This window comes from Manis javanica, chromosome 2, assembly GCF_040802235.1.
Source record: "Manis javanica isolate MJ-LG chromosome 2, MJ_LKY, whole genome shotgun sequence".
NCBI lineage: Eukaryota > Metazoa > Chordata > Mammalia > Pholidota > Manidae > Manis > Manis javanica.
The window spans coordinates 151,372,805-151,385,788 of record NC_133157.1 but is presented as its reverse complement, the minus strand read 5'-3'; the positions used below and the strand labels follow the sequence as shown (position 1 = coordinate 151,385,788).

At 38.5% G+C, this 12,984-nt stretch overlaps 1 protein-coding gene and 1 pseudogene across 3 annotated transcripts in view; both read right to left on the bottom strand.

Annotated features, from left to right (window-relative positions):
- The window catches only part of NKAIN3 (sodium/potassium transporting ATPase interacting 3), a 632,099-nt gene that overhangs the window by 41,345 nt on the left and 577,770 nt on the right, over positions 1-12,984 (bottom strand). For all 3 annotated transcript variants that reach the window (XR_012128208.1, XM_073229590.1, XM_036998295.2), the window contains exon 5: positions 2,991-3,051. Coding sequence is in view for 2 of the 3 variants with exons in the window: in XM_073229590.1 (XP_073085691.1) it covers positions 2,991-3,051 (61 nt within the window). In the remaining variant the exon portion in view is untranslated. The remainder of the gene's footprint in view (positions 1-2,990; positions 3,052-12,984) is intronic.
- LOC108385728 (bridging integrator 2-like) lies at positions 4,170-11,683 on the bottom strand (annotated as a pseudogene).

The window sequence follows — 12,984 nt, the reverse complement described above, 5'->3', positions numbered from 1 at the left end:
CCTCTACACTTCCCTGAATTAAAAAACATTCTTTTTAGTAAGTCTGACAAGGTAGTAACAAACCTACAAGTTCATTTTCAGCAGTAGATGGTTCGCAAACAAGATGTCAACAGGTTTTTATGATTACAGATTCCCAATATCCTGGTTTCACAAAAGTGTTCATAGAGATTGATGGATATTAAAAAAAGAAATAAAAATTGAAACAGAGAGATACAGATAGGCTTTTTCATTAGAATGAATGATGAAAAGTATTAATTCACCTAGCAGCATTCTTCCTTTTGTGAACTTTTTATCTCATTGTCTTTGACCTGCAATCATAGTCTTTAAAAGAAACAGCAAAAGAGGCTGACAGGTAACTAAGAAGATGGGTGGCTGGAAATAAATGTTTCCTCAAGTGTTTGTTACCCTTCAGAAATGTCCATCAGCTGAAATGTTAGTCCCATAGAACCACTTGAGCAGTGCAGAGGAGAGCAGCGGGTAGCTGCTATTAATTTTTAAGGCTGGCTGACAGCTCTCGGTCTGAGAACAAGGCTTAACTTTGCATTTTGAATAATGCAGGGATTTTCATTAGTTAGAATAGGAATTGAAATGATAAATGATGTATTGTCTGCCAAAATACTGTGACATTACATTATGTATTTGTAGTTACATTTCAGAGTAAGCTTTCCAGAAGTATACTTAGACAAATTGGAAAGCTACCAGCATTATTTTATTATTGTATAGTTAAATTTTGAAACAACAATGCAAGGGACACATCTTCTTGACTGTGTGTTGATAATGTCGTATCCAGAGGGCAGTTCATTACTGCACCTAAAAGATAAGTGTTGGCACAAATTGTGCTAGTCTATGAGATCATTGACATTGGTTTCAGACATTTCTTTTTGCTCACATCTGCCTTCTGAAGACTCCGGGACAATTTAATTACAAATGCACTTTTGATTCCTACTTCTCACAAAAAAAATGTAAAATTACACTCACTTGAGAACTATCAGACTAAAAGGTTTGGGATTGCTCTTTGCTGTTATCTTTCTTCCCAAAGATTATCATGTCAAGTTGGTCTAGGGCATATTTACTTTGTTTTGAGCACCCAAGACTCTTTCTGGCTCTAAGTGTTATTTGAATTGGTGGTAACAAAACTACTGTATCCAGATGTCTCTTGGTAACTTAATGTATGGCCTTAAAAACAAACACTAGAATTAATCCATTAATAGAATAGACTGCTAGCAGCTGTTTCAATTCCAGTTTTATGGGTATTAAAATAGCTGATTCAGAGATTTCTATAGAGAAACTAAAGCTAACAAAAGACACCAAAGTCAATGGAACTGCAAATATCTGCCAGTAGCAATAAAATACATGTACACTGACATTATTACTCTCAAAGAAGGTGGATGGAAGGTCAAAATCGATTTAGATGAGCCTTTTATTTTGCATGTCATTTTGCATTTTCAAGTTTTGCTTAAAATCACAAGCTTCAAGGAAAAGTCCTTTGTATATTTATTCTACTAGATAAAAGAAGACTATTGATTAATCTGCCTTTTCTCATGCAGTAAGATAGGATAGAGCATTAGCATCATTTGAGAGTCTGTAATGAGTTCACGAGGACACTTTTGGTAGCTAATCAAAAATAAGTGATAAGGGATTCAGCTGGAATTTATCAATCAATGTATCTTTTTTTTGAAGTATTTATTCAGCCTCCAATTCTAATGATCTGTTAAAATTGTTCATACTCAGCCAGTTGTTTTTGGCTATACAGCCTGTCTTTGCTGTGAGGTGGAAACGTGCTGTAGATTTTCTATACATTAACCAGATCAGATTGTGGAACCACCAATGGAGTTTCTGTACTTTTTGAAGTTAACCTCATAGTGTCATTACAGCAACACGTTTGAAATGTCCTAAACTTTCTGGTTTCTCTAGCATTAAAAAAAAATTACATGCCCCCAAGCGAACATAAAAGATACGATGTATTGTGTTCACATCTTTTCATGGCCTGATAAGTTTAAACTCAGGGTCTAAATATTTCTTCCAGTTCGTTAAGTAAATCCTCATTGTCAACTGGAGTCCAGTTCCTATGCAATGCATGAAATCTATTTGGTGGGATACATTCATCAGACCCCTTTGGAGTTGTATACTAGAAGTTATAATGGCTATCCAGATATTTATCTTCATTTTTTAGAAAAGTCAGTAATTTTTTAGGAAAGACAATAACTGCAGTGATGTAACCAAGTCTCCAGGATGGTTGGTGTGATTTATCTAATAATTTATTTTTAAAAAGTCAATCAAAATTTTCTTTGGAATTATGTAAGCCCATAACAGAGATGTGTCAAGAAGTGCCTTATACATTAGCAGGTGCTCAATAAATGCCAGTTGTTGACTTTTGTTGTGATATTTCATCCACTGAATTTCAGGTCACGTGCCATTTTTTTTTTCCTGAGTGTTCTGCTAAAACATGAAGGTAACCTCATAACTTTTTAGTATGTCAATTAATTCTTTTATAGAATCTCTTTTTTTATTTAAACACCTCACCTTGAAGATTATCATTTTAAATTTTCTCAGAGCATTTTACATCGTTTATGTATATGTATTTCTTGCTATAATTTATTGTATTGATGTTATTGCTATTAGATTTCAACCATTCTTACAATTTGGCAAGAATTACAGCTTACTTACAATTGGTGGAGGACAAAACAACCCCTTCTTTTCTCCTCAGCATAATGTTTAGGTCTCAGGAAAAGTGACTAAGACATGATAAGACAGCAGTCTGCAGGCCTTGGTGTCTCTGGGAATCCTTCCACACAACACAGATCAAGAATTGGCAATATTTAGTGCACCTATTTGTGCACAGTTTGGTTTGCAAGCAACTAATTGTAGCTTTACTATGCTGAGTTCAAGTATTTTAAATTCCAAATGTGAAAGATTTCATAGCCCTGGAATAATGAGTTTTGGAAGTTCTCAACCAAAATAAACTCACAGAGAGAGAGCATAGTACTTACAGGTGTCTTCTTCTTCCATGAAAATACTGATCACATAACAGGCATACACAAAACCAACCAACTGCAAAAGAAAAAAATACTTTGAGAATCTATACCAAATAATCAAACAGCCTATATAATCCAATAGGTAAAGAATATAAAAGAATAATGTCTATGAATTTGTAATAGAAAAAAATCTTTTTTAAAAATAATAGCTGTGACTTTTGAAGAGTCTTTATATTTCTACTCAGCTTTAATAGTTTTCTAAAAATGTACACAGGGATGGGAAATATTCTGGATATTTCCCTTAAATTTTGATTTGGGATTTATAGTTCTTATATTTTAAAATCACCACAGATTATTTAGAACATACATTTTTTTTAAGTTTTGACTATTTATACAGCAATTTGGAGCAGCACTCATTAATACAAATATTTTGGTGTTTAATAGCCACACAAGGAATCAAAATATGTTTGTTGTGAATTAAATAACAATCACTTACTTAATTATTCAAAAAGCTTCTAGAACGTAAATTCTATTTAAATAATAAGTTGTTTTGTTAATTTTATCATAAGAAAATACATTAACTTCAGATCATTAGTCAAAAACTAAAGTAGGAGCTAACTGATACTTTGGATGCTAGTGGTTAAAAGACTAAATTCAGGTACCAGAATGTAGGCTTTCTCACTCTTCATGTTGTTTTCTGCACTTATTATAATGAGAAAGCAATTTTTATTCTATGAAGCCAAGACACTACAGTTCCTAGAGTACAAATTGTCAGTGAAACTAACCCAGTCTAACATTACTCTGATACTTTGATGAAAAATAGACATTTCAATAGCGGCTGTATAGCCTGTCTTCTAGCCTTTCTCTCCACTGTGAAAGCCTGCCCCCCACCCCCACCCCTCCACCTGCCCCCTCATAAAATAACATCTGGAAAGGAAACTTGTCTGGTAGTCCCCCTTCTCTAAGGCTGAAGTTCCCAATGCAGAGAACAACGTGTCTGGTGTTCGCATCTGTCCATGTAGATTAGGAGCCTGAATTTGTCATCAGCCTCCAGATTGTCTAGACTAAGGCTGTGACATCCCTGGGAAGGTGACGGGTTAGGGAGTGAGAAGGTCTTGGAGAAAGAGTTTCCAGAGAACCAAAGCCTTCCCCATAGGGGGCCTCTTCTATTCTCAAACCAAGTGAGGGAGTACATCAGAGAACCACTTCAGGAACTTGCCAGTTTCTAGTAATTTGAGGAACTCGGGGGCTTGGCCCCTGACTTGCTTGGAAAAGACAAAGGTGAGGGGCGGGGGCTACAGGGGCTTTTGGCAGCAGGGCAGGAGGGGTCCGCAGGACGGGCATGTGCACATGGGCCCTTCGCCTAGGCAGTAAGGCCTTCAGCAGAGCGCTGGCTGTGCTGACCTGGCGTAGAACCACAACTGAGTGCACTGCCTGCCAGGCCGTGCCTCGGAAGATGGGTGTGGGCACTTTGGTTACAGCTGAGTAGTTGTGTTGAGTAGCGGCCAGAGGTGGATTATCTAGAGAAGCAGGTGAGGATCCTGAAGCGGGGGTGGGGTGGGCTTTGAAGAACTCAAAAAGTACTCCACAAAGGGAAGAATCCACATCTAGGATCTGTTACCCCCAGAGGGCCACGCCCTGCTGGATTAGACTGAACCAGCCTGTGAGACCTCACTCTTTTCCCATGATTCTTCCTTCACTTCTTCCTGGGAGTAACCCAGAGCAGCTAGTGAGTGCAGAGAGAAGTGGAGTAGGGATTGGAGAAAGCAGCCACCGGTCCCTTTCTCACCGAGATTTACAAATTGAAATTATAGCAATTCCTAGGCCTTCCCAGGCCAAGGAAGAGCTTTAAGTAGATGAGAGTTTGTGCTGACTTGGGCTGGACTTTTTAATATCCATGAGGGAACAAAAGAGCTCTAAGTTCTGCCTGAAATGTGACCCAAAGGGTGAGGCAGATGGAGGGCACAGCATACACTTGAAGGAGAAGTGAGAGAGAATAAAATTGCCTTTTGATTATATTCTACAAAGTCTCAATAGATCAGCTGCACACAGAAGAAAGAAATACCCTATGATCTCATAACTAAGAACTTCCTAATGGACTTTCTTCCAGTCTTTTTTCTCATAGTTGTTATATTATACTTTCATGACCCAAATCAATACTTTTCACAAGCTTAATTATGAATGACTATATGAATTTTCATAACTTAAATGTAATGTATTTAAGCAATTTTCTATTATTGAAAGCTGTTTTCAACATTTTCATATCATGCTTTTATGATGAGTATATTCATGCTTTTTTGTATTTTGTATTATCTAAATCCTAGAAGTGCCATAAATGTTTTTATTCTTGTTTCACACATTTTAAAATTGCTTTTAAAAAGTTTTTTTTCACCTGTTATACTAATCCTACTACAGAGTGCATAACAATGCTGGCTTGTTCATACCCCTAGTAGCATAGGATTTTTCATTTCAAAAATACATGCCAATATAACAGACAAAAGAAATCTTCATTTATTTAATTTGCAATAGCTTTATTTCATTTGAAACATTTTTATATTTTATTAGCCATTTATATATTTTTTTCTGAAATACCTACAGAAGTCTTTTCCCCATTTATTAATTTAATATTGTTTTCATTAATCTCTGTGAGGTCTTATGGGTACACATACTAACCCTTTGCTGCATTTGTTGCAATTTTTTTCTTTTTGTCAACAAGTGATGATGGTGACTTCATAACTCATTTTCTTAGTAAACCATATATCGGAAGGCATCTGCCAACAAAACAGCTTCTGATTTCTTGGTGAGCTCTTCCTTAAAGATATGTGTGTGTGTGTGTGTGTGTGTGTGTGTGTGTGTGTGTAAATCAAGAACTTTGTTATGTCAATGTTCTATTGCTGCTGTAACAAATAACCACAAACACAGTGGATTAAAACAACATGAATTTATTACTTCATAGTTCTGGAGGTCAGAAGTTTGAAATCCTTCTCTCTGGGCTAAAATCAAGGTTTCAGCAAGGCTGCCCTTCTACTGAAAAATCTGGGACAGTCTATTTCCTTGCATTTTTCAGCATCTGGAAGATGTCTGCATTCCTTGGCTTGTGGAAAAAATCCTATTTTCCGTTTCAAGGTCAGCAACCTTGACCTTAGTCCTCCTATGCAGCAGCTATGACTGTTTCTCTTTCTGCCATTTTGTTCCACTTTCAAGGACCCTTGTGATTACATTGGACCCACCTTAATCCAGAATTATCTCCTTGTTTTAAGGTCAGATGATTAGCAACCTTAATTCATTTCCCTTTGGAGGTTAGGGCATGGACATCTTTTGGGGGCCAGTATTCTGCCTACTGCATTTGTGAACTTGAATCCCAGGCTCCCATGGATTATTTCTTTCTACTTTGGATTATTTTTTGTACCTCTTTGAATCATATGCTTTACTTCAGAGACCTTAATTTGAAGATGACCCTTTTGCTTAAAAGACAGTTCAGTTAGTCCAGGTCACATGAGTTCCAGTAACATAAATACAGGCAAATCAGATTTCTTCTGAACCCTGAAGAGCTAGACCAAGTGACAGCCAAATAGATCAAGAGTCTCCTATTCAGTGTGACAAAGATGGCTGATCCTCTGTGCCTTTTCCAGCTGTACTGCAAGGAGAAGGGCAGTACCCAAATGGATGAATCATGTTTCAATTGAAAAAGTTCTGAACTAGTTTTATTACCTTGCTTACAGACAGAAATTTAGATGCTACAATGTGTATTTTATCTTGGAAGTGGTTTATTGAATAGTTAGCCCAAAGCTGCTTGATAGCTTTTGTATTCCAATAATTTTTCCTCTACAGCAAACTCAGGTAAGTTAAATCTTGCAAAGTACATTTTTTCATTCATGTTTGTGGGAGGTAAGCAAAGATAAATAAAAATGTTGAGTGCTATAGGACTTTTCTAGTGTAAAGCTAAAGGCCTTTGTTTCTCTTCTTTTCTAATAGACTATACTTCTTTAGAAAAAAGTATAATGCTCCTACCTATATACCTTTACATTGATTTGAAGTAAGATAAATTATTATTTGGTCTTTATAGATATCTTTGGAGATGACAACAATGTCTAAAGTATGTATTAACATATTATTAGACTCTTTGACAGAGGACACATTTTGGTGTTTTCTAACATTGACTCAATCCATTTGGCATACTGGGTCCATCAGCATTTACTGTTTGGTTTATTGGCATTTACTAGAAGGAAAAGGCCAAAGGATTGATGATAGGGCCCCTTGAGAACAAACTCTGTGATCTCAATGCTGAAACATTGTTCTGATATATCAATGTATAGAGTTAATTTGATGCAGTTGAAAAAAAATCCCATCTTGAAAGAGAAATTTTGACCTAAAAGTAAATTCACCCCACCCACCTCTGGTTTGCCTTCCAGTTTTCATAAGAGGCTTGGAAAACATTAACTGCTAATGGCTGAACCATACATTGCTTTGTTACATATGTATACATCTAGGGATACCAATCTAAGCACCCTGTAAGGAAACTTTATAATATAAAATAAAATTTTTTTTTGCTGGAAACTTTTTAATGATTCTAATGCAAGTTTCTTCCCAGGCCAAACAGAAAGGGTTGACCAGATGGCTAACACTGAAAAACAAATATAAGTTTATATAGTCCTGATTTCATTATTTGAATAAGTTTTTTAGGGACAGGTTTTGGATTAGAGCGAGACTTTGAACATGTTGGAAGGAATGCATAAGAATATGATCATAGATGTACTTTTTAAAATAAAATAAAATTTTATTTAACAATCGGAAAATCTCTTCCTTTGGCATTAAGTCTAACAAAATAAATGGTCAGTCAAAGATTTGTTCACTATACTCTATCTGTGGCTATGTGTCTCTGTGTAGACAAGTGTCTGTGTCTACAGATGCTTTTTGTTTCATTGACATTTTAGCCTCACTTAAATTAATATGTAAAGTTTTGTTATTCTAATAATTCTAAAACCTGAATTAAATATTCCTTAAGTCTTTTCTCCCAAACCTGTGTCCCTTCCTCCCCTAAGTCAGCTCTTCACCTTACATTAATACTAGGTCTTTAGAGATTACCAGCATTCCTACTGTTTGAGAAATGCATACTAGATTTGAAGTTGCGCTGATTTATATACCCTCTGTCTGGGGAGCTTCTCTGTGGAGGTGTGTGTATGGGGAGGCATTGGCCATTTTGAATTGTAGATCCTCTTCTTGAGGCCTGAGTGCCATGATATTACTCTCTTCTGGAACTATGAAGCTACCTTGGCTCTCAGGGTAGTCAGTGAGATAAGCTTATTGTTCCCTCTTTTGTCTTCCATCTTTCTTGACTTGCCAGGCTGAAGCAACCTGAGAGATAATGGGGTAGAGGAAGGACAATGTTCTTCTGTGCCCAGATTGTGTTTTCCTCTTCTCTGGCCTCAGGAGTTCTCATTGGCTTCTCTGTGGGCTATGAATCAGGAGAGGCTTCTAAGGGGGCCCTAGGACTTGGAGTCCCAGACCCCAAGAAGGCCCTGGGGCTGATGGGTGAACCCTGTTCAGAAGTCATAGGGCTAGAGGGTATGTTTCCTGAGGAAGGCCTGGGCTGGGAGCAGCCTGGGTGGAGGAGGCCTATTAGGGGGTCCTGAGGTCCTCTCGATTGAGGCTCTATCCTTCGGTTGTGCGTATCCTTCATGTGAGGTACAGGTTTGGAAGACTACTTCGGGGAGAGATGAAGGCGGCTCTGAACGGGTCAGTGCTCTGCCTGGTGATGGAGCTGGGGAGCCAGGGAAAGCGTCCTCCTGGGACTTGCCACCCTTCATGGTAAGAGAAAGCTGGGCCTGAGTGGGTCACTGCAGGCTGTCACAGGCTCATCCTCTTCAGAGGAGCTTGATTCAACCTCTTCCTCCTCTATTTCCTTATCTTTTAAGGGCTCTTCTTTGATCTCAGAGTTGTCTTCTCCCTGGGCAGGATTAGGTGCCTGCTCTTCTTCACTCCTGAGATGGATTCCCTCTCACTCTTTAAGGAATGTGTGGAGGGACTGGTAAGTGAGGTGAGAGGGCAGGGGACTTTAGATGGGGAGAGATTACTGAAGAGCATCTGCTTCTTTCACCACAAGGACTTTGTTGAACTGTCACTTCTCCAGTTTGCTCACCACCTTGTACAGATCATGATTCAGCTTGCTCATTTTCCTGTAGAAGATGTCCCTCAAGTTGAAACTATTTTAGAAAATAGTCACTTAATAGCCAATAAGACTACTTATAAAGAATAGGTAGCTCCTCTAGTTGATCCTGGTTCATATCTTCAAACACAATTTTTCTCTGCCTTGGCAGTATTGGCCTCCTCTTTTTTGGCATCCTGCACTGCCTCCAGCTGGTGTCAGGAACTGTCATGGTCCATTAGTTTCTGACACCATTTAATGATTCTTTTCTTAATATTGCTAACCTGGGTTACATAGTTTTCCATGGTTCTCCAAGCCTGGTCAGCTAATTTTTCTTCATCGTCTTCCCAATGAAGATTGTTATTCCCTAGGATGGCCTTCAGCTCCTCATGAACTTCCCACTCATTGCTGTCGGCCTCCTGCAAGGTTTCTAACACTTTCTTTGAACTTTCATGCATCACTTTGCATTCACAAAGTTCTTCAGGTCCTTGTATAGCTTGTAGCCATCTGCTAGATTACTGGTTTTATAAAAATATATACAGCAACTCAGAAACAGGCAGATGGAAGAAATGCATGGGGCAAGGTATGAGGAAAGGGCTTGGAGCCTCTATGCCCTCGTTAAGCAGGCCACTCTCCCCAAATTTCCAAGTGTTCACTAACCCAGAAGCTTGCATAGATGTTATTTTATAAAGGCAAAAGAGAGCAAGCTTGTTTGAATTATTTTTTTCCAGAAATATGTTTTCACTTAAGTTTATTTGTCTTGTATTTGTCCTTGTACTTTTAAGGTTATGAATTATGCTAACATATTAGATTAACTGTGTTTTCTGAAAAGATTCCTTGCCTATACTGAAGAGAACTGGTTAATATATTTATTTCTCCTTTCCTCAATGAGTCTTTTGACTGATAAAAAGAGAGATTAGCTTCTTAATCACAGTGACAGCACAATATCCTTCCCTATTCAGTGAATTTTTTTTTTTTACCAATGAAATGTGAGAACACTTAGTTTTAAAAGAACAGAAAAATGTGTATAGCAACAGAAAATTTGTCACATCCAGCTCTTTACTAATGGACCTTAATAATATCTTGATAGATGACAAGAGGAATTTTGGCTAGGTAATTGAAATATACAGTACCATTAGCTGGAAATACTAAGATAAAGACAGACCATAATAGAAATATGAGATCACGCTCCAGGCCCTGAAACAGAATATGCCAGACATAATGTCAACATTATAATAAATGAATTAATTAAGATATATCCTTTTACTTTTGCTTTATTGATAGGTACACTAATAAAATATTTATTCCCAAATTACTTTTGCTATTGTGATTAACCAAACTGCTGTTTAATTAATAATAACATTCTCATGAGAACTTGTCTAGACATCATGTTAATCACCAATCCGTACATGGCTGAGTGTTGTGTATTTCTTGGTTTCCCAGAATATGAGTTGAAATAGTTCCTGTGGCTTTCTGCTTATCTCCAAGAAATGGAATAAAATGCATTCTTGCCAACAGCAACGACACAAAAAGTAAATAATACCAGGATAATCCTGGTTATTTCTGCTTTTAATGTAGTTCTGAAAGAGTCATTCATTTTATAGACACCTTTCTTGTCTTCTATTAAAGCCATCCTTCTCTATAGTTACAACATGTAAATGATTTTCTTCTCTGTATTGTAAATTCTGACTGCATAAATTCCATCTGTTTTCATATATTAAGTGAATGCAGATGACATAAAACTAGGTTCCAACACCACTTTCTGTGTAAGGGATTGATTAGTTTTTGCAAGTAGGATGTGTATGTGGGCTTGATTTGCTCTGACCTGCAGGCCTTGTATAGGAAGAGTCAGGGCTGGGTTTCACACATGCAGACACTAGGATCACAGCCATTGGCTATGTGACCTGCTGGCTGTGGATCTTAGTAAGAATGAACCCAGGAAATGAGTCATGGGTATCTTACAGGTTCACTTTTAGGTGAAATACTGGATGAGAAAATCTCTTCTGAGGCGCTCAGGGAGGAGGGCTGGCACAGGCCCAGCCTTAGGGAGAGAGGATCAGAGGGTGTCAGGGAAGCCGAAAGGATCCTGAACAAAACCCATCTCCCTAACTACTTTCCTGATCTCCCAGCAGTCACACCAACATTTAAGTGTTAAAGCCCAAGTGAATTCTTCAGGAATGACTGAAGTTTCTGTTTAACACTGGGTTCTAAATACTCTTTGTTAGTCAATTTTTCCTCAAGTTCAAAATGACTGTGTAAAAGTCTTGGCCAAAGCTACCTATGGGAGTCAGGCAGAGGCTAACACCCCTCTCTCTGTGTAGAGCTTTATCCCCATGAAGTCATTAAGTTGAACATTTGTGAGCATTTGGGCTAAGCTGTGAATTTATCTATAAAAATAAGCATAGCTACCTAATGCCAAGAACTGTGCAGAGTTGGATATTTTACCCCTAAGCCAACAAGTTAGCCTGTTTTTATTTCATGGGTACCAGTCAAAGACAAAGACTTTATTATTCACAGCTCAGCAGCTGACAATAGCTTCACACCTCTTTGCTGCATTCACCATGCCCGTGAGCTGTGATGGAGCCCTGCACACACTGTGGGTTGTACTCCGGTAGGGGACTCTGAGACTCTTTCATAGCAAGGGGATGCAAGCCTGTTCTTTTTGGAGATGTGATGGAGGAGAAGTTACCTCATTCCAAATGGTGGTTTGCTGGGAGCACAGCCCTGAGAAATCACACAGGTAAAGAGGGATTATAAATTTGGAAGTTATCAGTGTATCTCAAGATGGTACCGAAAGCTATGTGACTGAATTAGATCACTAAGGAAGTGAGTGAAGTCACAGGAAAGGATGAAGATCTGGAACATTATGACAGTTAGAGGCTGGAGAAAAGTAAGAAACCAGCAAAGGAGACTGAAAAGGCCTGAGAGGTCTAGTAATAGAAGAAACACAGGTAACCAGCTGTGTCAGTGCCCTCTGGTAAGTCAAGGACTGGAGCCCTGAGCCCTGGGCACTGGCCTGGGCAACGTGGAGGACGTGGGCAGCCTCGATGGGAATTGTTCAGTGGATGGTGGGGCAAAAATTTGATCAGAGTGGCTTGGAGGGAAAAACAGGCTGTCAACAATTCTTTCAAGGAGCTTTGCTGAAAGGGAAAGTAGAGAATGGATAATAGCCAGAGAAAGTGTGAGGTCAATGGTGTGTTTTAGTTGTTTTTTAAAAGTGGACATTATTACAACATGTTTGTATTCTAGTGAGAATAAGCTCTTCCTTAAATCATGATCCACAGTTTGGAGTAATAGTCAACAAAGATTGTTTTGCCTGTCTAAGCACACATGCCTTTTTATCTATTCTAAGCCCTCTATAATCCTGCTTCAACCTGGATGTCAAGGCAAATCCTGCAGTATTCTCTGCCATGAGCCTGAGCTCTGGCTCATTCTTTGCTTGCCCATGACCCCTAACCTGTTCTCACATCTGTGCTTGTAGAAACCTTTTCATCCTTTAAGCCCTGTTGTAAACGTCTTTGATCTCACCAGTGGATATACCTCTAGTTTGACTTTTTCAGCACTTTGTTTTTGTATCTCTGATGGTAGTTTCCAGTATTGCTTTGGATCACAGCTATGTGTGCATTTGTTATCTTCCCACTAGGTCCATAAAGGCAGGAGCTCTCTGAGAGAGCTGACGCAAAGCCCACATCCTCTGTGAGTCCCGCTTGGTTCCTTCAGGAAGAAGACCAGCCCCTTCCCCTACTTTGGTACCACCTCATATTCCCTGATTTAAGGCACATTTCACATGATTATCCCCACCTATTGGAATGTCTGTCTCCACCACCAGGCTGTTTCAAGGTGACCGCTTTTTCTCGACTTAAC